Genomic DNA, 21,801 nt, shown 5'->3' with positions numbered 1-21,801 from the left:
GGGAATGTAAGCCACCATGGCCAGGGAAGTACATGTCTGCTGACAGAGCTCAAAAGGTCTTGTCCATCTCCACTGTTAAACACTCCCATGGAAAAGGAGCTCTCAGGAGTCTGGAACCATCTGCAAAGTAGACCTGGGAGCTAAGTGGCATCTTAAAACCAGAGAAATGAATTAATGTTCAAGTTGTATTTGGATGTGATAAAGTTCTGATGGGGGTGAATGAACAAAGCAAAACCTGTATCCTCGATTACAGAATTGCATCATTGCCAATTAATCTGACAAAATAATCTGAAATGAGAGATTACAAACAAGGAGAGGATGGGGGACCAGCACTTATTTGGCCAACAGAAGAGAAGGTTAAAGGAAAATATCATTGCTGCCTTCAACTCCAGAATGGGAGGGGATAGTGAAGATGGAGCCAGACTGTTCTTGGAGGTGCACAGTGACAGGATGGGAGGTGACAGACACATGCTGCAGCAAAGGAAAGTCTCTCAAGATAAAGGGATTTTTTTCCATTAATAGGGGTGGTCAGACATGAGGACAGGGGTCTACTTTGAGCAAGGAATTGGACTAGATGACTCCCAAAGGTCCAAATTATTCCATGACTTCATGGAGAGATGATCATGGCGGTTTTCATTTTACTTTGTCTCAATAAATTTGATCACATTGACAAATCAAAGCTTTCATCACTAGCTCTACAAAGCAGTCTGGGCACCTGGGAAATGAGACTGCCACTTTTGTGCCTTGTCTCTGGGAGGATCCTGTGGCTCTAGAAGTGTTTCCACATCCAGTACCTTGTCCTGTATTTGCTTTACAGATGGGGTCCTCAGCTGCTGCAATTCAGCAGTGCTCCCAAAGGCCCAGCAGGGACAGTGCCAGGGGGACAGGGCTGTATTTCATGCTGGCTGTGGCCAGTTGGTGCAGTTGGAGTGTTGTTAAAATGCACACCTGTACATCTGGCATTAACATCACCGTATTCAATTCCCTAAATGATCTCTAACAGATTACTCCAACAGAACAGCCCTTAATTTACATGTTCCACTGCACTTGCAATGCCCCTGCATCTTATCACATTTATACCAACAGATCTGCTCTTAACCTTGGGGAAAAAAGAAAAACAAATTAAAAAAAATAAAAGGAAAAAAAAAAAAGCTTTCTTTACTGCCCCAGGTCCCAAAACTGGGTATCTGGCTGTGCCTGGCTGATTTGGCCTAGTTTTTTCTTTTGCTACTTGAATTCAATGGCCCAGTGTACGTGATGCCCTGAAAGGAACACTCCACACTTCTCTAGGAAAAATTCTCCAAGGGCAGGGAACAGTTTATTAAGTCCTTTTCCACAAAAGCACAGTAATGTCACCAAACCCACTCAGTCATGCAGGAGATCTGCATCAAAGAAGAATAATAGAGACATAATATCCTTTGGGCTGAACAGAGAGCTGGGAGAGGATTGTGCATTTGGGGGTGAACGATACCATCAATGCTACCAACAGCAGCATTTTACATTTGGGCAACTTAATAGGAAATGAGGGCAGAGCTGACCAGCACTGAGAGAGATCAGCACACACAGCAGCAGCACACAGAGTGCCTGGTACCATGGAAAATACCCATTAAAAATATAACTGTCAGGTTTGGATACATCTTCCTGAAGCACTCATGACATGTACTTCAAAATAAGGAAGAAGTGCCTGAACTGGTGCTGTATTTCAAACCAACATTCAGGGTTTGATTTTATATTCCACTTCCATTTTAAAATCTATTTCCAGAACTGCTGCTTATTAAACCTGCCCTATTAAATCATTCCCCTATTAAATGCTGTATGAATTAGGTTTCCCAGTCTCTTTTTCATCCTCTTAACATCCTACACTCTAACACCCTGTACCTTTCTGTACAATAATTTCTGCTCTTAAACAGGAGAATGTCACATATCTGAAAAAGAAATAAGTGGTGAGTTTATGCTCTCTGCATTCCTTGATCTCATTATATATACAATGTCCTAAGGCAAGAGTTTGCCAGCTTAGATTTTCACTTGCTCTATCCCTTTGTGTTCCCATCACTGTTACTGATTGTTAGCATTTGTTTTTATTTTTCTCTTGAGATTTTAATTTTCTTTTGCCTAAGTCACTGATTAAATAACCTAAATTCTTCAGAGGGAAATTTAAAATTTCCTGCTTTTATATAAAAACCAGAATGATTCAGTACCTGTGCTGGATCATCATTAGGTGGATAACATTCATTTTGCTGAAGGTCTCTGTTAGCTCGGTCAGAAAAATTACTTCCCTTCCCCCTCTCTGAGCTCCAAGAAGCTGGGTAAGGAAAAGGTGAGGAATCTTTCCATACTCATAAGCAGAGCCTGTGAATATCAGCAGTGGCTGCACCACAGCCCCAGGGTATCACCAAGCCATGCTGGGCTGCTTTTAGTGGCAGTAATGAAAAACAGGGCCAGGGCTCTGCATATGGTGGGCTCTCTAATGTAGAGTACATGTGAGCTACCAAAAATCTTCTGCCAGAGACCTGTCTTGCAGAAAAATGAAGAAATATAAGCAGCTTCTTATTTACAATGAGCCATTTCAAAACAATAGCCTGGGTAACCATCTCCTCTGAAATCAGTCCATGCTAGAAACTAACCAACCTTCAACTGGAATCAGAACTCACAACAGGGAGAGGTCCTAGAGATTTCATCAGCTGAGGATTCAGGGGGACTCATGAGATACCCTTACAGCCACCACTCCCAGACACATTCAGTGCTTGAAGAACACAGTTAAAAAATAATAATTGCATAAATAGCAGAAAAAGTGCAGACATCACAGGTCCAGCAGAAATCAGGCCAGCTGTGATGCCATCTCACCTATCCAACAGGACACAGGTCATGCTGTTCTGAACACCTGGGAATGGCTAATGTCCCTAGAGAGGATATTGTTAGGTACAAAGCTGAGAACTTCAGTGATTGGGGAAACAGAAAAAACAAAGTACAACTTTGGTTCTGTAAAAAAAAAAATCCCAAAAAAAGCCCCAAAAAAACCAAACCAAACCCCAGAAACTGTTACCTTCGACCAAGCATAAGACACAACATCTCTAACTACCAGTAAGAGAGCACAAACTGTATTTAAAAACACACCACAAAAGTGTGGGGTTTTTTTTTATTCAGAAAATAAAAAGCCATTTAAGCAGGTGGTTAGATGCTGAGAGGAACAGCCTTGTTTTCACCACATTCTAAGCTGGAAGTACTCCTAAAATGCAACAGTCAGCATTATTAATGCTCTTAAACTCTCTGGATTGACTGGAGTGTGGACAATGTCCCAGTGCTGCATGAACTGAGGAATAACCCCAGATCCTGGCAGAGGTGCTGGCAATTATGGGCCTGTCTGAGAGCCATTGATTTTATAAAGCAGTTTGATCTCAACAGAGGTGAGAAATCTCTTCTTTCCCAACCTGCCCCTTCCCTAGGGAAGTTCTGCAGGGCAGGCCCCTCCACAGGGCTGTGCTGCATTTCTAAGCAGGAAAATGAGACAATCACAGGCCCTGCAGTCACCTCTTGACACAGGAAGAAAGTCCAGCCTTGATTTCATCAGGGAGAAAGAAAATGGGACTGGAGAGAAGTATCATACAGGAATGTCCATCTATACATTCTGCCTGTCACTACATTTTATGTCATTACAGCCTCATCTTAAATAACATTTACAAAGATGAAGAGTCAAGCCTTTTACAGTAATGGGCCAAATGACAAGGAAAACCCAACATTCTTCAATAGTTCCTTTAAGAGAACAAGAACAAACTTCCTCCTGTGTTGCAGGAAGATGTTTCATGGGCTATCTATTTTTCTGAACTGAAGAACCACCAGAGAAACACAGACTTTGGTGTCTTAGGAAGTTTCAAGTAGGAGGAAAAAATATTTTAAAAAATCACAAAAATCTGAACAAATTACTTTTCTCTGAGGACAGCAGTCCTGTATGGTAACAATCAGAGGCTCAGGTCAAGTTTCTTTTGTGATACTTAAGATTTAAGGCTGATTTCCCCAGAGGATGAAATAAGTGGGGATAAAAATGAAAGGTGAAATGGGTAGAAAAGGGATGGAAGATGATTAACAGAAACCATCAGGGATCTCAGTGCTGCCTGGCCTATCCACAGCTTGTGCTGTGGCCTCTGACACGAGATTTGCAGGCAGAGACTGCAGCAAATGAAGCTGCTTAGTTATTCAGCCCCCCTCCAGACAATCAGGTAGTGGAAGTAGCATTAATGAGGCAGCTTTTAACTAAGGAGGATGCAGGGGGAAAGACCAACCAATACAGTACATAAATATGTTAATGTACTTATTGAGGTAATTTTTTCTGTAGCCTGTATGCGGCTGCAAAAATGATTCAATTCATTTTATGCAAGAGAAGTGCATTCATCTCCCTTAATTAGGGAGAGAGTAGGACTGGTACTAGGATTAAAAATAAAAGTATGGTTGATTTTGAAGTCCTCTATGTACCCCATTCTGGCAAGATCTGATAAAATACTTCCTCCAACACTGCTTCTGACTCATGGGAATATTTGTGAAGTACATGACTGGAAATTCAATAGAATGGCCTGTACTAGTTTCTTGCTCTGGCAAGAACAGATCTGCAGATATAAGTAAGAACACAAATATAAGTCTACATATAAGTATTTTCATTAAAATATCCCTGGGATTCCCTTCAACTCAACATCAGACAATTATTCACAGCTCTAGAACAATGGAGCACAAATGGGCCTCCTCAAAGGCCCATTATAAAATGCACTACATGAAAATCAAGAATATTCTTTTTACTTACTGGGTTTTTTTTAAGGGTGTTACCTGCAGTAACACTTACTCTCAGCTTTAGTTATTTCACATTCCTCATCTTTCATCTGCTGCATTTTTCATTTGTTCTCAGAGGAAAAATAAAAAATGAAGATTAAGCAATGCAGTTACATTGCAAAACTCCTCTGAAATAACAGAAGTGCTGTCTGCAGTGATGATAAATCCCAATATGTTACCATGCAAAACACCAAATGTGAGTTTCCAAAAAGCCTGATCCCAGGTGAGTGTGACACTTCTCCACTGCTGCTGCTGATGAGCCTGACAAGCAGCTCAAGATGTTTACAATTCCCTTGCAGACAGAAATCCAGACTAGACAGCGCTGCCTGTATCACAGTCTGGAAAACAGATACATTTGAAAGTTTGTAAACTGTGTGATTTGAATGACCTGAATCTTTTGTGTCTGTAAATTCTGTTCTAGCACAAGCATAAACTGACAGATCATCCTGCATGTGCTGGGAATAACAGCTTCAGTTTCTGTGTGCTTTGATGGCAGAACATGTCTGGAAACACCACTTTGAGCTACTCACTGCATGCTGCTTCTGATTCATCCGACCCGTCGGGACACTCTTCCTCCCCATCACATTTCCACCTGGCTGGGATGCAGTGCCCATTGTCACATGTGAAATCTGACTCAGCACAAGTTTTCTTTGCTGCAAGAAAAGGAGAAAGAATTTGGCATGAATACAAACAGTGCAGAAGATCTCCACTGCACCCAACCCCGCCAAGGACAATATGGATTGCCCTGTGCTAAGAGGATTGATTTCACATTCAACATTGCTTCTTCATGACAGAGTCCCACATATCTCATAGATGGGTGTTTCTTCTCACTAGAACTCTTACTCCTCCATTATTTGATGAGGAATCACCCTTCCGTGTCTTTTTCCAGCCATTCAAAAAACAGGGATGTTCCTTTTCAAGAAAATTTTCTAGGGCTTTTACTATAAAAAGCTTCTGCCTTCATGGAACAGAAAGCATGCTGCATGATTTACAGACGGGCAAGACAAACAAGTATCACCTTTCCAGTACTATAATCTAAATAATAATGTTTCTATCTATGCCATCTATTCATGGCTTGTTAGTACATCTGTCACCACAGCAGATGATCATAAAGCACTCCTTCAAACACTAACATTCATTTCATTAAATGTCAACCACTCCACGCTCTTTGCTTTGCTTGCATTAATCTAGGGCTTGAAAAAGATGCAAGACATGAACTCAAGCAATTAATTGGTCTATTCCTCTGTGCCAGTGGTGCAGCACCATGTGCTCTGCAATTCCAGTCAGCATCTTCCCACTGCGGCAGAAAGAGAAAATTCCACTTCACTTGGGTCCCTTCAGGCTGAGGCCTCAGTGTTGATGTGACACCACTCACTCACTGCTTTAGCAGTGGTGACTTCAGTGGCTTTTCTGCTGAGTCCTGAGCAAGGGCTGGGGCTCAGTGTCACCACACTGAAGTGAAATGCTCTTTGGCTAACTGGGATCTACCTTTGGTAGCCATCAACTCACACAGGAAGTGCTGCCAGGGAGATTTGTCTCTTTCCCCTGCAAAGCTGCTCACAACCTAATAGGATCACAGGAAAATTCAGGTAATGAAGGACCTCAGGAGGTCACCAAGTCCAAGCTCCTGCTCAAGACTGGCTCAGCTCTGAGGTCAGACAGGCTGTTCTGTGCTTTATCCAGTCTGGTAGGAAAAAAACCCCAAGATGGAGCCAGCACAAGCTCCCTGGGCAACCTATTTCATGGCTTAGCTGCCCTCATCACAGTGAGACCTGGGCTTGCCAAGCCATTCTCTCTTACAAGTCATGTGTACACACATTGCTGCATCAATACTTCTTCCAGCAAACATTTTCAAAGCATTAAGCACAACAAATGAGCCTCTGGGGTTTGATCTTTTACTTTCCTTTCTTGTTTTCCTACATGAGCTGCTGTCAGGAAGGGAGTCATGTTAAATATCACTCATGTGCCCACACAGGAAACATGGAGCATTTCTGTGTGAGGTGCTGGAGAGACCTCCATGGCTGAAATAAAGCACTCATTTTCTAGCACACAAAACATGCAGCTTCCCTGAGCAGACACCCAGCAGGAAAACACTGCAAAGCAACACTAAGCAGCTGTACAATCTCTCAGGATGCACTTTTCAAAGAGAACATAACATTTACTCCCCTTCTGCTGCTAAATGAACCAGATTCTGGAGAATGGTGGGGGGGGGGGAATGGATAATTTTCAATTTTCTCTTCAGACATATTATGGACTAATATGGACAGAAAAACCATTTCCATAAAAACCAAGAGTTTTACAAGACACCAGTCATACTAAGGATCATCCAAAGACATTGCACATCTGTTATCAGAGGGAAAAGACTTTCTCCTGAATAGCTCCTTTCAGAAATCCAAAGCTTGTGAAACTGGCTATTGCACATCACTGCTGGGGTATTTAAGGCAAGTTGTAATGAATCTGACGTATTTAATGGCCAGAAATGCTGACACTGATAGGATACCCATGCATAGCTGAAGTGAGAGCACTCTCCTGCTGGCTGGGAAGCTCACTGGGTAAAATGTTACTATCTGCTCTTAGGGGAAGGTTGTGGCACCTACAAATGAAACTATCACAGCTCCATCCAGAAAGGAGAGACCAGTGTAATACTGGAGACATTAGAAACCTAATTTTTAAAATGTGCTCCCTCCCTTTGGCAGAATGAAGCTGGGCACAACCACTCAGCAGCAGTGGCTGAGTCCAGAAGTGTCACCATGTCCCCATGCCCTCCTGAAGGTCCAACAGTCCCATGACAAAAATCAGCAGGATACAAAAGTGTTTGATTTTTGTTTGAATCTAAATTGCCTAATCTCTTCAAGGAACAGGATCAAGAGAGGGGGAGCTCAAAACCTTTTCTATGATTCTTATATTTACTTCGGCTATTTAATTTTTTTCTTTTTGTTATTTATCTTTTAAATATTATCTTTTATTTGCAATTATCTTTTACTACTATTACTCTCCAGCATGGGATGAGAGCTCTGCAGACTGTCTCAATTCCAATAACTCCACTTTCTGTTGCAAACAGCAACCCAGATTATTCAAATGGCAAGAATACTGGAGCACTGTCTCATTTCTCACCTCTAATACAAGACTGGAATGACTTTATTTCCAACCAGATTTACCTTCTGGCGCTCAATCCTCATGTCTCTGGGATCACAATGCAGGCAGGGAGCAGTTAATTAAAATATCAGCTCTCTGCTTTTTCCTTCCTTTTTCTTTTTGAAGTCTGATAACCCTTTTTATTAATCTCCCATGTTATACACCTTCATTCTATCAATAATTCATTCAGACTCACACCATAAATTGCCAGTGGTGCATTAAAATGTAAAATAAATAAATACATCCCTTTTAGACAATGGGGAGGACACAGGTTCATTTTACAGTTTCACCTGGCTCAGAAATAGTCAAGCAAAATTAATTGTCCCCCTGAGATCCATTTCCTTTGCTGCAAGCAGCCCAGGCAGCTCTGCTCACGTCTCTTCCAGATGAACATAAACAAACAAGAGTGAGCAGTCCCAGCCTCCCTGAGCCTCTGCTCCTCGGGGGGCAAACGATCCCTGGAAGGAGAAGAGAGAGGCTCCCAAAGCCTTTCATCCCCTGCCCTGCTCGGCTGCACAGGGACACCAAAGAGGCTGCCTGCCCCTCTCTGGACTCCTGCTCCATTTGCCTTCAGTTCCTGCTTTTCCTTTCCCACGTGTGCAGGTGGACAGATCTGTCACAGCTCCACCGGCTCCTGTGTGACCGTGGCTCAGCTCCCACAGGGAATGAGCCCTGCCTTGGGCAGCTCTCCAAAGGAGCCCTTAGTTAAAGTCAGCCATTCCTGCTTCTCTCCTCCCAGCAAGAAAGGCAAGGGAAGAGGGAAAGGTGGCTTCAATTTTACCCAGCAGTGACAGAAAAATACCCTAACATGCTGAATTTTAAATAAAACTGCAGCAAACCCAACATGGCCCCTCATTTTCCAAAATGTCCTTTTCCATTCCATTACTCACATCTCTCATCCTGAGCTGCAAGCAAGGATTCACGGGTCATCCCTGCAGTGAATTAAAAGCAGAGAACTCAGGGAAAGTAGTGTAGAACATGAACATTTACTGAGTGATTTCATAAAAAAGCAGTGACTGGGACATGTTTAATTAGACTGGAGGGAATAAATATACACTGAAAGGAACAAGCCTTGTACTGGCTAGGAGCAGGGACTGGATGACACAAATGTGACTTCCAACTTTCAAAAATACCTACTTCTGAAAGATCAAGCCCCTGACCCTTACCTGAACAAGGTACCGGAATCTAATGGAAAAGTTGAGGACTTGAATTTCTTTTTCCTCTTTCTAATAAAAGCCAACATCCTCCCACTGCCCTCAGTCATTTCATTTAACCTCACTTAAATTTTGCCTCAGTTTTAGAGGCTTTACAAGGCAGGTACATCTTTCCAGTTACTGCTTATAAGACACCAAGCCCTCCATGATTCAATTTGCAATTCACACCTTGTTCATTCCTATTTTGCACATCTTTAATATTAAGCAATACTCAGCTCTAAAATAGTTTCATTTCTTGCTACTCCTGATTTCCCCAAACCAACAGCTGAAAAGCAGAATGAACACATTTCCTCTTTTATCAACAGTTCAATGAAGCAGGAATGTAAAAGCACAGAAAAAAGCATATTTTCTTACTACAACTTGCCTGTAAAGGACACTTTAAAATGAGGGTTTGTTTGTTTCTATGTGAGACAATGAACCCTACATAGTTCTAACATCTAAACACAGGATTTTTAAACAAAGGGTTTTGTTCAAACTCTGGTTTGTGTATCCAGACAGAAAACCAGGCCAGTGAGAGCAGCCTTTAGTGTTAACCCACAAAGACCCTGCACATCCTGCCCTCTCCCCATTTTCTCCCCTCAGTAACTCTTGGCCAACCTCCACCAATTCTAAAAGATGGGAGAGATGTGGAAAATAAGTTTAATCCCAAGTTTCATAAAACTGGGAGCTGAATAGAGAACAGTCAAAGTCACAGCTCCAGAGAAGGAGATAAGGGCAGAAAGTGGCCACAGGGCTGATCTGCTCCTGCCAGTCAGACTCTGCATCTCATCCCAAGGTGGGTTTATGGCAGAGGGAAGGTGGCAATTAGGGATTAAAAACCCCAGACACTAAACTCATTGCAAACTGGTTTAATTTGTTCCACTACCCTCATTCCTTTACGTAGATCCTGCTCCTATTTTAATTTCTCCATCAACACCAGACTTCCCATCAAACTGTGTATCTGTTCTCATTTGCAGCCAATATTCAGTCTTCTAGCAGAAAACAGTTTCACCCAAGCTGCTGTAAAAATGTAACAAAATATAGTAAAAAACCATACAATGAAAGTTTTGCTGCAATCCTTCTGCAGCGATAAAATAGGATATGAAAATGGGGAGATGATGGTAGGCCAGAGATACTGAAATTCAGAAAACAGGGTTTCATTTCATGCTGGGGAACTTCAGTGGCAGCTTTGATCAGTGGTTTATCAGAGCCCCTGACAAGGCTCCATATGAGAAGAAGAGAAGCAGCATTGCAGGAGCTGAGGAGTTTAAACACAGCCCATCAGCAGCACTCTGCCCTGAGAGGTGCCAAGCACCTTGGTGGGTAATGGCACAGGGGGCAGCTCCTCCCAGAACAAAATACATCATTATTATGGGCCACTCTGCACCTCCTAAGGACCTCACCAATCCAGCCTCAGAGTGAGCCAAACATATCCCAGCTCTATCACTGGTTTGGCCCATGGGGTTTTCTGCTCCCCAGAGAAAGGCGAGGGCTGTGCTCAAGATGCAGCTCGAGAAAGCTTCTGGGCTACACAGAACTCAACAGCAAACAGTTGTTTTCAGTTTAGAACCTCAGTCAGCTCCTGAATCACAGCCACCAGGACACTGCAAATGCCACTCCCAAACAGACATTCCCAGAAACAGAAGAAAACAATTAACAAAAATTTAATTCAAAGTTATGCTCACGACAAACTTGATACATACTCCCAAACTCAGAAAACACTTGGAGCAGGAGACTGAGCCTTAACCACAGACTTTGACAGCATCCCTGCCCTTCAAAAAGAATCTGTGCTATTGATCCCCAATCCTTTGATCAGGTTTTATACCCCAAGGATGTCTTAGCTGTCCTTAAGGTGATCTGAAAATCCCAACTTACATCTGCAGCCTGAGTCCTCCCAGCTGCTGCTGCTGATTTTGTAAAGGAGGAAATGTCCCAGGGAGCGTGGACAACCCGCCCTGGAGTGGTTTCCTGCTCCCAGCAGGTGCTGCATTCCCTGCTTCAGGCCTCCAAACACCTTGTGCTGGGAGCCTGACCCCTCACAGCACCTCTGCCAAATCCTTGGCATGGGAATCCCAGGAATGTGCTGGTTTGCAGCCATAAAATGGCAACACAGAAGATTCCAGAGTCGAAATATCAGGAAATCCAAGTGGATGTGGATCGCCAAGTCCTTTAATTTTCATACAACTAAGGACACCTTGAAGTAATGAAAGGGAATATTTAACCATTCTCTGAATCCGGCCACTTCTTTTGACGCTGCCATCTCAGCAGGCAACTACTTTTATAAAGCAAGATTAATCAGATCCCCTCAAAGAGCCAGTGCTTGGGCACAGACCATGGTCCCTTTGATACTCCACATGAAACACATTCTAAAGAAACTTCTCCCCAAGACCCCCTGAAACAGCCCCAGAAAACAATGCCCCATTGACAGAAGCCCAGTCAGAGGCTCTGGGGCTGCCTGAAGCTGCTGCTCAAGTAACCAAAACATGCAGCTGCAGAGCCTGAAGCCCCTCAGATCAATCAAATCAAACCAATGACATTAAAAGAAGAAAAAGAGATGTCACCTGTGATTTTTCATTAGTATCAAAGGTATCCACTTTTGAGCATTTAAAATGGTAATATGTATAAGCCTCCTATTTAGAATTATTTAAATCTGCTTTCACGTTTAATATTGAATTTAATGTAAGGGAAATGGCAGAACCTAACTGAAACCTATGGAAAGCAGAATGCTGAAACAACATACTGTTCTGATATATGAAATTAAAGGGACTTTAACTTACAAATACAGGCCCTTCTTCCTACATTTACTCACATAAATCAAATAAAACTGGACAATATTTTTCCTCAACCTGTCCTCAGGTTGCTGTTGTCATTTCAGCCTTTTAGAAGGGGCTGTATGCTCAAAGGTTGCTCTGTTTTTTACCAAATATATACATTGGTCTAATGACTTGTCCCTACAAACCATGTTTCACCAATAGGAAGAGCAGGATTTCTCTTCTTCCCAGAGGAGAAATCAAGGACAAAAGTCCACTTGGACTGGCATGCTCCTTGGAGGGCATCAGAGGTCTGTCAAACATACTTGTTTGCAATTCAGGACAACTTCTCCTTGCAAGTTTGAAGGCTTAGTTGGGGCTCTGGGGCTTTGTCCTAGGGAGCTTCGCAGCTGGGAACAGCCCAGGCAGAAATCTCAAGAGCTGCCTCACTCCCTTCAGAGGAACACGCCCCACACTCCTTCAGGCAAGGCTCCCTCCAACATCTGCTCCCTCCATTTTTTAAAAATACACTCATAAATCATAAGTCACTTTTTAAGCTGTACAAACCCAGGTTTTCTGACAATTTCCTCATTTTTATTCTCCAGGAACCTGCATCACCTCAATGTTCAAGTCTCTGTAATTTCAAAAACAAATACTCCCAGAAGAAAGCCAACCATCTTCCCCCTCACTGTATTTGGAAATTGGAAAATCATGTCCTTCAGCAGAGGAAGGGGAAGAAGGGACAGATTTTCCTACCAGCCTCTGAAATAGACTGCAGCTTTGCTCAGAAACAGGCTGACAGCCCTGGCCAGCCTGCAGTCACCTCTGGATGCTACCAATCAGCCTCACTGTTGTGTGACACTGCACAGCAGGTGTGAAAAGCCAGCCATCACTCAGTGTGTCAAAACATGCCACTGACAAAAACTCACCGAGGCCCTTCCTCATCCAGCAGCAACAGTGGCAAGAAGGCTGCCAAGGGCACAGACAAGGTTTGCCTTCAGTAAATGGATTTTTTCTTACAACAAAGCTCATACCAGGTAGCACTGAATGGAAGGGCTATCAGAAAACTTGCTCTCCTTAAGAGATCTGAGAACTGGAAAATGCACAAGTCATGCTCTCCCTTACAGGTACACACAGGCATTAAATGACACACCAGAGCTTGTGCAGCAGAGCTGTGGCACAGCCAAGGGCCTGCCCAGGTCTCTCCTCCACATGTGATGCTGTGGTTGCCGTATCCTACACACAAGTTGAGATTTCCCCTGTGCAGAAAAGAGCAGCCATTGCTCTGCTGTGGAAGCTGAACGTGCTTCCAGAACTCCATATTGCTGCAGTCATGACCTTTTCAAAGGATTTGGTATGCTCTGACTTTCCAGTTTGTTTCTAAATATTTCTTTGACTGAAGCACATCCACACTGACTTTTGCTGACAGAATTGCCAGCTTTGTCTGTCTCTTTGGGTTTTGTTTTGCCTTTTTTTAACAACCAAGACATTGTTGCAAGACAGAAGCTCTTGGGGTGGCAACTACGTGTATGTTATTTCACAATGAAGGATGTCCACAAATTCCTCAAGAGGCACTTAATATTATTCTGTCCTTCTATTTCTGGGAATTGAACCCTAGGGGCCACATTCTACACTGATGAAACATCCCCAAAGTCCATGAATAATCACTGATCTCAGTGGTCTCTGTGCAAAATTGGTCTCAGATGTTTTTATGACACCCTATGATGTCTGTTTTCAGTACAGGTTTTATAACCCTCAGCCTAAGTCAAAGCTCCCAATGACTAAAGTCCCTGGTGCCCTGAGTCAAACCCCTAATGAAAAAACAGATTGAAAGCTATTTCTGAGAGCAAATACAGTAAGACAGAAAAGCAGAAGTGGTTGAATTGATGGAGCAATTTTGGTTCCCACCTACTCATATGCCCATAGCTTATCAGACAGGTACCAGGGAAAGAGAACAGACATACTTTATGGATAAAATTCAGAAAATTAGAGAAATGAGGCTAAGGCATGTGAGCACAGACAAAGAAAAGACACAAAGACATGTGAATGCAGATCCTTCACTGAGTGAGATGTAAGGAAAATGCAGGCCTCCCTACACAGTCACTGCTCTCTGCTCTCTTTGATGTTTTTAAGTATGATTCCTTTTTCATAGATGGTGGTAGGAAAATCTCCAAGACCAGTGCAGAGAATAGTAAAGAATACCCCTGAAGCCTGATGTGCCACCTTTTCTTACCTGGCTCATGCTGTCACATTACAACATTACAACACTGGAGTCCACAGGCGCACAATTTACCTTTCACAGCTTGGACACAGCATTTAAGTTCTTGTTGCCTGAATTTAGTGTACACACTGTGAGGTTAAAGTGCACTAAAGGCACGGCACCTCCAGCAGAATTTCACACCAAGTTTGCACGCAGGAGATAAACCCAGGGGCCCTAAACCCTGCACAGAGCCAGGTACGATGAACTCCCTGTCACACTTTCACTGCAGCCGTGTGATCTGGGGTGCAAATCAGCATCAGGCATTTCTGGCAAGCCCCAGCCCCTGGCTGCACATTGGTCACTGCTCTGTAGGGTCTGCCCTGCCACAGCTGGGTGAGCTCTGTGGCTCAGCTCGCTCAGCTGACACGGGCTGTGAGAGCACAAAACATCTGCGGGGAAGCAGCAGCAATTTCAGCAGGCACCTTTGCCACTGAGAGCAGAGCAGCACTATTACACACTGGGGGTGCCAGAACTGCAGGCAAAGTCACTTCCTCTGCAAATCAGCCTTAAAAGCAGCGAGAGAAACAAACACCATGTAAACCCTGTTTTGCAGAACTTGGCCTGGGTCCAGGCTGCATACTGCTCCTCACAACTGTGTGGGAAAACAGTAACCTGATATTTACACCTGCCAGCTCTCTGTGTTTGTAAGCACAGTAAAACACACGTGCAGGACATTCCTATGCACGAGCTTTGTGTGTTTCCAAAAATGTGGCAATGACTAGCAGCACAAGTATCTCTGACCTGTCATGTAAATGATCCAGATCTAAGGACATGGTGGAAACCCAAGAGAAGCCAGTGCAAAGCTTCCAATTCCTAGGAAAACCAAAAAAAAAAGGGAAAAAATAAAAAAAGCAAAGGCTTGTCAAGAGTCAGGATGAACGGTCTAAATCAGAGATTTGAAGACTCAATCCATGCAGTGGAAAATGATGCCTTGTGTGGGTAGGAAATAGAGAGAGGGGATACAAGAAGTGTAACAGACCTGGGATGCCTGAGGAGATATTGCTGGTTCAATGCACAAATCCATGTGGGTGGACAGTAGGGAAAGGCAATGAGGGTTTGTGCTCTCAATTAGGGAATTACATGGGCAACAACACACCTGAGCATTCTGTCTGGCAGCTGACTTCAGGGGGAATGAAGCTGTTATTTTGCTTGGTTCTGCTGCATTTATGCATTTTTTATTAGAAGCAGCATAGCATTTTATGTCAATTTATACATGGTCCAGTTGCTTAACGTTGGATCGATGTTTGATCTTTTTCTTCTGGTCCTACTTTAATCAATAAGTTGAGGGTAAAACATGCAAGAAATGCTCTCTACATTTAACAAAAAACCCCATGTACCATGGTTTACCTTCTGGGAGGCTAAAATATTACAATTAAAATACCCACTGTAGTGTCTTGGAAGAATGAAGAGTCAGTAACAATAAAAGGAACTGGGATTTTTCTAAAGACTTAAATCTAGTGTTTTCTGCTTCATTCCCTTTTCCCATTTACTTAGTTACTAACAAAATGATGGCACTTTTGAAGTAAAAATTTTTCCTAGAGTTATTTTAGAAAGTTCCCCTAGTCCTGAAGTATGTATCCTTCAAACACCAAAAACAGAAATGGAAAATGGAAAGTAACAATTGGAATGCCACAAAACCAAAAAATACACACAGAAACTCCTTATGCCGTAACAAACACTACTGAAAGCTTTCTTATATCATACCAATAGCTATAGTAGAAGAACTTAAAGTGAATTAACTGGGCAGAAACAATTGGGAATGTTCAAGATAGTAAAAAAAATAAATTAGAGTCTGGCTGTTAATGATCTTTAGACAGACCAGTGCCACAGATGTCCCTGTGCATGCACCTGTGAAGACACCTTTTCTATGGCTCTATAAAGACGACGTTCATTGTATCCAACGACTAATTGGCCAGAATCTTGCTTTTTAAGACCAGTGAATCAGAGCCCTGGGAATTGGGAGGGATCACACACAAAAGCATTTTCAAGCGTGTCTCCAAAGGCAGCATCGTTTCAGACTGAACAGCAGGTTCATCCTCTGATCCAAGTCTGTTGCGGCGGAACAGCGCCAAACAAATGTCTGTTAATATTCTGCCAGCAAGCACGAGCAGAGGGGCTCCTGCACTGCACTAAGGCAAGTGCTCAGGTTAAGAGTTGGGTATCGGTCACGCAGCTCCCCATTCAAGCACAAACCTCTTCACCCATCACCATGTGATGTCAAATGCTTTTGTGCATTGCAATATTAAATACTTGTACCCTGGGGATGGGAACTGAATAGGCACAACATGGAAATTATGATGCATGAAACCATAGCCTTTAACCTATTAACAAGTATGACCAAGATCACTTATTTGGAGCCCTCTCATCATCAAGGCGAGAAGACATCAACAGCGACTATGTCACACTGACAAGGCCTTCAATGGCAAATGTGGTTCAAAGGTCCACAGGAAACACAAAGCAGCTTTGTCTTTTGATGTAAAGAACAAAGCTACCATGTGGCACAGCATCACACATGCAATTAGTCAGGAAAGTTAATACAGTAGAAGCAGATGGTGGAACCATGTCAACATTTTTAGTGGGCACATTTCCCCTTACTCTCCAGTTGCTGTGATCCGAGGTCGGTGAAGCAGCAGGCAGATTGTTGGTAAAGCTGGACCCCACCAGGGACTGACAATCCCCTTTTATCTATCCATCTGAGGTACCCCTGTGCTCCCACTTCTACCAGCACAGCTCCATCTTTGACACCTCCTCTCCACCACATCCCCATGCCACAGGGTAGCACCATTAACGACCTCAGAGCACACTGAGAGAAAACGAGGCAGAGACAGTCAGTCCCTAACCCTGGTTGTGCTGGGAGACACCGACAGGAAAAGGCATTAAGAACTCCCCTTCAGTGGCCCTTACCCTGCTCATTCTGCTCATTTCTGCAGCTCAGTGTGTTACCAAATGCTACATGAATCACACGTACAGCACACGTCATTCCGCAGGATTTGACACGTCTGCAAAGAGCAACTGCTCCTTTCTCACTGCCAGCCCAAAAGCTTGGCTAACACAGGATGGAAATGAGAGGCTTCCTGGTCACCACCAATCACACTGCACACACAGAAAACCTAAAATCCAAACCACAAGGATCACACAAAGAAATGCAATTCAGGAAGTGCTGTGGTTTGCATGGCTTTGAAGTTAACAACCCTCCACTGTCTTCAGACAAAGTCTCTCCCCTGCTATTGTCAACCAGTTTTGCCCAGTTCCCCAGCTCCACACATCATGGATTTCAACAGCACCCAGGTGAGGATGGCAGGAGCTTTCAGCTCTGCAAGCCGTTTAATTAAAATGAAATGAACAACCAGCAGTTAGTCAAAGTGCTCGTATGCTCCAGCCACCACAGCTGCCGAATTCTGCAGCCCTCGGTCCAATCTGATTTCCTTTAAAGCTCCTGGCAACCCATTAATTAAAACACATTATTTACAGCTTCCAGGGGCTTGAAACCATGGGATGCACTTGATGGAATTTATGCAATTACGTACAGCCAGTCCTAGTGACAGGCTCCATTCTTGCTCCTGCCCTCCCCTGCTCCCACACTGGGCTCATCCACGCGGGGCTGTTTGGCCTGGGCTGCCACGCCGGGATCGGCTGCCATGGAAATGGGCAGGAGGCAACAAAGGACCTGTGAGTCTCACTGGAGATGGAGGAGTAGCAAGGCAATAGCACAGGAAGGCCAAGACAAAGAGAAACCAATTTGCCTGCTGAGTTTAAACACAAACAGCCCTCCCCCTTTGTGCAAGGAGATGTTGATGAATTGAGTTTTGCCCTGATTTAAGAAACCAAGCCCCTTCCAGCCAAATGCAACAAAGCCATGTGGATGGCGCATCCTGCCTTCGGCCCCATGCAGCATTCCATCCGTTAGTGCTCTGTGGGGACATGATCCCAAAGCAAACCCAGAGAAGGTGTAGTTTAATAAGCAATCCCTGTGTCACTGTACCACAGCACCAGCTGCAGACAAATTTCTCTGCTTTCAGAAGGAGTTTTTCCTTTTACTCCATTATTAAGCAATCACACTCATCAGCAATTCCCATGACTCTGCAAGAAAAAAGCATCTTAAAACATAACCTTACCAAGTATGACTGACAAGCATAATGAAGTATGTCTTTGAACTGATTCCCAAAGGTATTTGAGAAGGACTGAGAGCAGCCCTGTCAAGGATTTGGGGGTGCTGGTGGATGTGGGGCCAGACACGACCTGAAGATGTGCACTCACAGCCCAGAAACCAAACCTGTCTTGGGCTGCATCCAAAGGAGTGTGCACTTAGATACCAGTCTAAAAATTAAGAAATTTCTGCATAGTATATAAGATATAAGGAATAGAGAAGGATATAAAGAAGATATATTTTTACATCATTGCAAAACACTGGTACAGGTTGCCCAGAGAGGTGGTGAATGCCCCATCCCTGCAAACATTCAAAGTCAGGTTGGACAGGAATCTGAGCAACCTAATCTGCTTGAAGACATCCTTGCCCATGGCAGGGGGTTGAACTAGATGACCTTTAAAGGTCTCTTTTCAACCCAAACTATTCTGTGATTGCTTGTGTTTTACGAGACTAAAGGGAACATAAATTTTTATGGAACTGTGAACTTTTTACTGCTTATGGAGTCCCACATGAACACTGCTGAAAGATCAAGTACCATAAGCCAAAGACATCCATAGACATAATTATCCCAATGATTATTACTTCCCCCCCCCCCCATTTGGTTTCTTACTTTTTTTCCATGAGGCCAATGATTAATCTATGTAAAACCTATGGAAACCATCCAGAAATATAAAAAGGAGAAGACTATTAAAATAAGTCATGACCAAAGCCAATCTTTCTTCCAGCAATACAAAAGTGGATTTTGGCTTTATTCTCCTGTGGTTCATTCACAAAAGGATGGAAAGCAAGAAGTGGAGAAAGCATTCCTTGCCCAATGTAGAAGCAGCTCTGCAGATTTCAGTCTGTAATTCCAAATACCCAATGTGCACCATGCCCTCAGCTGGTGTGAGAAATTGCTTGTCTGCTCTGAAGTCACTGCAGCTACTCCAATTCAGATTAGCTCTAAAAGCCTCTTTCACCAAGATGTATTGCAGTAATGCACTGGTATTATTTAAGCCCAGATTTAAATGTAGTACAGAAGATATATTTTTTGCCGCAAAAAAACCCCAGAAACTCAGGACATTGTATCAACATTTGTCTCCTGATTAAGGCTTTTGTCACTGTCATTTTCATAAGAAGAGCTATGAATGGATTTATAGGAGATAGTGACCATGAAAATCTCTCTCAGATGACTGTTTTATTATGCTTTCCTGCTTTTCTCTACTGGGTCCCTGTAGGTGATAAAAATACCACTTCTTTCTCTCCAGGGCAGCCAGAATGAAATACCAGACACCTTTCAGCAATAAAAAAATTAGCAATATGACTTCAGACCATTCAAAACAGAAGTCTGTAAATGCCTGGCTACTAGAGTATGGAATGCTAAACTTGCCATACTCCAGTAATTTTCTGGGTCCCCAGCATTAACATACATGAAAAACATTAATCTGTGTGTACAATTTTAAAGCAATAGGCTGGGTTTTTTAATTAACTTTTTTATCTTTTAAGTCTGTTACATCACAGATACTGGTAGTGCAACACATGACCTGTAGCCCCTGTTAATCAGTACCCTCCAGAAATCCAAAAGTAGCATCAGAACCGAAAACTGAGTTTCAGAGATAAGAATTCAGCCTCCAGCAGAAGGAACAGCATCCTCCAGCTCAGTCTGTCAGAAATGAAGGTACAAGTAGAGGAATAATTTTCATGTGTTCCTCTAAAGCCTTCAGCAGCACAGGTAAGACCCTATGAAGGCCCTGGCCACAAGGTAAAGTTGGAAAGTTTTGTCACTACCAAACATCACCCAACCTGGATTGGATCCCCAGGACTGGGATTGGTGAGCAATATCAGAATTAAACTTCCCCTCTGCAAATGGTTTCCAGTCACCTAAGTGTTACCAGGACAACTCCAGCACCCAGAATACAAATTACCTTTGGGGTAGCACCATCCACTCTGAGCACTTACCAACTCTGCATGCAAATTTAAATCACAACAATTTCACTGACAACTGTGTAAACAGCAGAAACTATTAAACTATCACAGGAGTCAATGGTGCTATAGTCAGGAAAAATGTTACTGCAGGCAGCAACAAAACCGAGCAAAAGGAGGAGGAGAGACACATTTAAAAGTTCAGCCTTGTAATTCATGAGTGCCAGGCAAGGGCTTCTCATTGCCTAGGAAACATCACTTTTTCTTTGACTTCTCCTTGTCCTGGATATCAACTATAAATTAGGCCTGATGTTGGGGCAAACTTTACATGTAAGAAAGCCAGGCAGCTTTGGGTGCCAAGAGACACCGGTTATAAACAACCCTGGAGCTGTGCATTGCAATTTCTTTATTGCCAACAGCTGCATTAAAAAAAAAAAAAAAAAAAAAAAGAAAAAGAAGAAAAAAAGAGAAAGAAATATACCTTCTTTTGCCTTTGGCACTGATGTGTGAGGCATCTTTAAAACTCAGTTTCATTTAAAGAAATGCTCTGGATGTACAAATTGTTTTGAAAAAATGCTGATAAACTGAGCACAGCAATACTTATGTTACTGCCCTGAAAAATTACATCAGCAAATAGCTTCAGCAAGAGTAACTGTAAGGACACAGGCAACAGAACTAAGAATTTTAGATGTGTGACAAGCCCAGAGACTGAAACCTGAGAACACAGGAGGGGTGGGAAACACCAAAAGCTGCAGCCCCCATTAAAGCTGTGTAACATACAGTAGTATTTTATAATTTCATTTTTCTGAATATTTTTCACTGCAAAGTCCCAAACACTTTACAGCCAGGACAGTTAGAGCCGGTTCTTCAGGGGGAAACCAGCGGTGCCCTTGGTTTTACACTTCCATCAGGAGGTAAATTCACCTGGCAAGAGCCAGGAACATTCCAGCCAAACTCCTTCCTCCTCAGCTGTCCTACCTTCATGCAGACTGTAACAAAAAAACCCCACAACAAAACCCCCACAGCCCTGCATTTTGGGGGCAGCACCTTAAACTGGATCCCTTGAGAGCAAGCAGTGGGGCAATGAGAATGACAGAAAGTGAAATAAACCACTCAGCTACCAGAGCATTACCAGCCACTTAAGTTCTTATTTATGTCAGATAGATGAAAAATTAAAAATGTATTATTAGGCTCCATATTCCTCCAGCAAGACTCTTGAAAGATCCTTGACAGGAGGTCTGGACCCTCAGGCAGTTTTGCAGATCTCCCACACAAATGAAAGCCAGCAGGGAAGTCCTGCTGTCCATAACTCACATGACTGGAAATTGCTGAAGTGTTCACACCCCTTATTTTCCCTCTCACAGAGACACTTTATTATCAAGTGCTTGGCTACAAGAAGATTTGCTGATTAAGGTATCAAGTCCAACAGCTCAACTGCACAGAGCCAAAAGCAAGGCAACATGAGCCTGACCACTTTATTCCGTTTTTCCTTTTTCTAAGGTGAAGTCCTTCCTGCCAGATTCATAGAGTGCAGCTTGTAAATAAAAATTTTCGTTGGAAAATCTGTATGACAAGGCAGAAGCCTCTGTTAGAGTATGA

The 21,801-nt window shown here is 43.1% G+C and overlaps 1 protein-coding gene across 2 annotated transcripts in view; it reads right to left on the bottom strand.

Moving 5' to 3' along the window:
- LRP8 (LDL receptor related protein 8) overlaps positions 1 to 21,801 on the bottom strand; it is a 170,856-nt gene that overhangs the window by 59,845 nt on the left and 89,210 nt on the right. For both annotated transcript variants that reach the window (XM_066555469.1, XM_066555470.1), the window contains exon 3: positions 5,346 to 5,468. In XM_066555469.1, the coding sequence (XP_066411566.1) occupies positions 5,346 to 5,468 (123 nt within the window). The remainder of the gene's footprint in view (positions 1 to 5,345; positions 5,469 to 21,801) is intronic.

The sequence above is a fragment of the Molothrus aeneus genome, chromosome 9, assembly GCF_037042795.1.
Source record: "Molothrus aeneus isolate 106 chromosome 9, BPBGC_Maene_1.0, whole genome shotgun sequence".
Taxonomy (NCBI): Eukaryota; Metazoa; Chordata; class Aves; order Passeriformes; family Icteridae; genus Molothrus; species Molothrus aeneus.
The sequence above is the reverse complement of the archived record's forward strand: the minus strand, read 5'-3'. Positions and strand labels throughout refer to the sequence as shown.